Here is a 4,250-nt window from a genome sequence, read left to right on the forward strand (position 1 = left end):
ATCTTCCTTAAGTATAACCCTACAAAATATCTCCTCAATCCAATATTTGCCCATCCTCACTACACATCATCCTTTTTTTCGTTGCAGTTTAATCATTTTTTTTATTTTTTGGGGTGATATTCAACCCACCATTATCCATCAATTTCACATACATCGATTTAATAAAAAAATATTTTGATAAAAAGTATCACCATTTTGAAAGATACTCCTGACTTAGATATTACCTAATTAATGAGAATTATCCTGATGAATTTGAATATGAAACATCTCATTAATTATCACAAATATGCATATACCCTAGATGGGCCTTATTCCATTCATCAGACTCCAAGAAAGCACATGAATAGATGAACATTTAATCTTCCCCATAGTTCGACTACACAGAAGTTGGATTGACAGCAATTGGAGTGTAGACCCTATGTTTACCATCACTCCACGTTAGCGAGCCAAACACAAAATTAGAAGCTGCCTTCTTCACTGTGAATTTTACTGAGAAGGAAATCTTCTGTCCTTCTTTGTTAAAGTAAAGCTTTTTGGGCAACACTTCAACATCCACGCCGGGGGGAGGCTGAACAACTGGTTGGTAAACAGAATATTCACTTCCACAGCTTGTGAGAGCCCTGTAAACCGTTAATCTTCCCTTCAGGTTTGCCACTCCTATAGATGGATAGTTCAAGTTATATGCAGGTGGCGGGTTTACAACGCATTTTGTGGCATAGCCTGCCAAATTCCTAAGTTGAGCAGGTGTGGCTCCATTGCTGCACAGGAAGTTGATCACATCTTTCACATTATAGTCATAAAAGAGCCCTGGGTCTAAGGCCGCCATTGGATCGATATGCCCTGATCCATAATCGAATGGTCCAGTGGAATTCCCTAGAGGGCTTCTCAAAATAGGATCATTGTTCTTGTCCACCAGTGATGCTGCTCCACAACATAAATAAATAAATCATCTTTGATGTTTAATATGATCGAATAATTGATTTTCTTTCTAGATTAGATAAATTCATGAGTAACTGATGACTCACCTGTTGTCATGATAACAGATTTGATTGCGGCAGGACTCCATGTAGGGTGCTGAGATTTAATCAGAGCTGCTACACCGGATACATGTGGGCAGGACATTGATGTACCAGAAATTACATTGAAATCCACTGTTCGACCACCGGCCTCGCTTATTGCTACAGGTGACCATGCTGCCAATATGTTCAGTCCCGGTGCCGTAATGTCTGGCTGGTACCCACATTTTCAAATGCATTAGCTAATAGAATTGCTGTTCATAATGTCAGCTTTGTGACCGAATTTGGGAGGATTCAGGAATAGAGGGAGAACTGGACTCACTTTGATGATGTCTGGAGTTATACCGTTGGGACCCAAAGAAGAAAATACAGCCATCTCAGGCCCTGGATCATTGCGACTGAAAACCGTTGAGGTTTGTGTAATGTATGCTGTTGGGTATCTGTTCATTGAAATCAAAAGATGGGTGCATATCATCAGAACTATTTAGAGAAAGACTCAGCTCATGAGGGCATTTATCAATAAAATTAAGAGAAGGAAGCACAAAATGGATTGTGAATTAATTACTTTTCTGAGATTAAGTATGCCATAAGGCGTTGCCCTTCCTCTAGTCCTACTTCTGTTCCAGGTATTACAAATTGAAATGCAACATCTTTTGCAATGGGATCGACCACTATGATACCCACTCCTCCAGCATCTCGTACAACTTCGCTCTTTAGAGTTCTATCATCCAGTGGGCCAGAAATTGTGCACACCACTATCTTCCCCTTAACTTTTGCAGGATCAAGTGTGTTCTCCAGGCAAAAACTGTTAATCAGCAAACGGCATGAGAGGCATTCACTTGGGCAACATAGAATGATGAACACTAATTTTATTAACTCATATTTTACCTTGCATTAGCTTGAGGAATGCCAGGGGCAGGAAAGCTGCTTCCAGCTACAACACCAGTTAATACGTTTAGCTTGAGAGGATTTACTGCTTCTCCCTGGAAGTAGCAAGCGAAATCTATGTGTTATCTGTTCAGATCTAATACAAAATTTGGCATTTTAGGTTAGAGGAAAAGAAAATTATACTACCTACCTTCAAGATCATGTTGTTTCCCAAAACTACATTGGAGGTTAATCTTCTGTCAGTGGAGGAGGCTGCAACTGTAAAAATCCAAGGAGGCAAATTGCTAGCGGATCCAGGTAATCCATCGTTTCCAGCAGAAGCCGAAACAAGGATGCCATTGCTGAATGCATGAAAAGATCCTAATGCTATTGAATCGGTGAAAAAGCTTTCTGAACTAGACCCAACTGAGATTGATATTATATCCACTCCATCCTTAGTGGCGTCATCGAAGGCAGCAAGCAAATCTGCATCGCTACATGAATTGACCCAACAAGCTTTGTAAATAGAGAGCCGAGCACCGGGAGCTCCTCCCATGGCGGTACCTTGGGCAATACCAAGTTCATTTGCATATTGCACAACTGTTCCTGCTGCAGTGGAGGCAGTGTGGCTTCCATGCCCATCTGCATCACGCGGAGAACGAAAGAATTTTGCTCCTAAAGATTCCAGTGGCCCATTTTCTGCCTCGAATCCCTTAAAGTAGAAACGGGCACCGATCAATTTCCTGCATTAGTTTTTCAGTTTCGAGTAAGTTCACATGTATGTGATAATAAGTTTTCTAAGTTTCTTAGTGGTTTTCATATTATCTGTGTGAGTTTTTTTGTATCAATGTTTCGGATCACAATTTTTGATCTATTTTTTTCTAATGCTTTCTACTATCATCATGATGATGGATCACAGAATGATCCGAAACATTGATGCAAAATAAACTCACACAATCAAATCCAAAAGTATTATACAAATAGACTGATAGATTATAGAAATCTTGACTTCATATTATTTATATTTCACCTGTTGCAATTATAGGCACTGAACTTCTCCCCAGTCTGGCATGTTCCCTTGAAACGGCTTGGAACTGGTGGCATGCCCTTATCACTGAAGCTCTTTGATTCTGGCCAAACACCTGCATTAAATTGTTTTCTGTAAGCAAAAATATTATCATGCCAGCTAAATTTAAGAGTTGAAATTTTCTTCGTAAGAAATTTTGAACCAGGTTATTCTCAGCTTACCGGTATCAATCATTCCTACAATAACATCTGCCTGAGCCTTCGTATAATCTTTCGAACAGTTGGTAGCTCCAGAATATATCTTATCTACGCCCAGAAACTCCCAAGAATGCGTTGTGTGCACTCTCCGTGTTTTGCTTTCGAAGACCGAAATTACCTCATCCATTTCTGCAGCAATTACAACAGTTAAACAAATACTTCATCTAGAAGATCTCAAATTTACATCTATATTACCTTCCTTCCTTACCTGACAGAGAAGCAGCTTCATCTGGAGTTAGCAATGCAGAGAACCCTCTGAAGCTTTTTGTGTAATGGTGAATTACACTTCCATTTGCTCCCTCTCTGTTCAAAGACAATACACAATGAACAAAATATCCAGACAAGTATATTCACAGCCTAAATTAATATATGTTTTCTCAATTTGCTGGGTATCAAGTTAAGCAGCTGGTGAGAAGAGGGATTTAATTCAGCAGATTACATATACATTGTGCATTAATTTATGTCAAAACAAGCTACAATAGATTATGATATACCTTGTAGACCTTACTTTTGCAAGTAGGTCATGATTTGATGAAATTGTGGCTTCTGCAGTTGGATGGGATTTGTCCCCCATGTACACGATGTAATTCTGCAATTCAAGCCATTAATTATGAGCAACTCTGCAATTCAAGTCTACATCATAAACCTAAACATGCAGTATCTCATATGGTTGGCTGGTCTACCCTGACCACATGAAATGTTGTGCCATAAATCTAAAACTTCAGGATTTGTAAATGGCTTGCATGCTAGCTTACCTTGACTTCATGATTTGTTGCCGCATGAATGGTAATGGAAGAGAAAAGAAGAAACACCACCAGCTGCTGCAAAACCAACATGTTTACAGGTCCTGACATGATCTTCAAATACTTATGCACATAATTCAATCTAAGCCTTTATTTATAGAGAGAAAAGTTATACAATCTCACTGCTGCTACCACGATAATATCTAGGCACACACTGAAATTGCCGGCCTAAGTCAGCTGGGAATAAAATCAAAGGCTTCCATAACTCACAAACTCCATGGCCTGCACAAGAGTACACACAGGGCCTTCTAGCGTCCTTTGGTCATTATTATGTTTTTAG

General features: G+C 39.4%; 1 protein-coding gene across 1 annotated transcript; it reads right to left on the bottom strand.

Moving 5' to 3' along the window:
• Nucleotides 1-376: 376 nt before the first annotated feature.
• LOC131049038 (subtilisin-like serine-protease S) lies at nt 377-4,003 on the bottom strand. The gene is made up of 11 exons (XM_057983041.2): nt 3,923-4,003; nt 3,662-3,756; nt 3,376-3,470; nt 3,132-3,296; nt 2,914-3,025; nt 2,095-2,626; nt 1,905-1,999; nt 1,582-1,821; nt 1,339-1,456; nt 1,026-1,230; nt 377-921 (listed from the first exon to the last, which is right to left on the bottom strand). Exons 1-11 carry the CDS (start codon nt 4,001-4,003, stop codon nt 377-379), a joined length of 2,283 nt encoding a protein of 760 aa, XP_057839024.2.
• Nucleotides 4,004-4,250: the final 247 nt, after the last annotated feature.

The sequence above is a fragment of the Cryptomeria japonica genome, chromosome 11, assembly GCF_030272615.1.
Source record: "Cryptomeria japonica chromosome 11, Sugi_1.0, whole genome shotgun sequence".
Taxonomy (NCBI): Eukaryota; Viridiplantae; Streptophyta; class Pinopsida; order Cupressales; family Cupressaceae; genus Cryptomeria; species Cryptomeria japonica.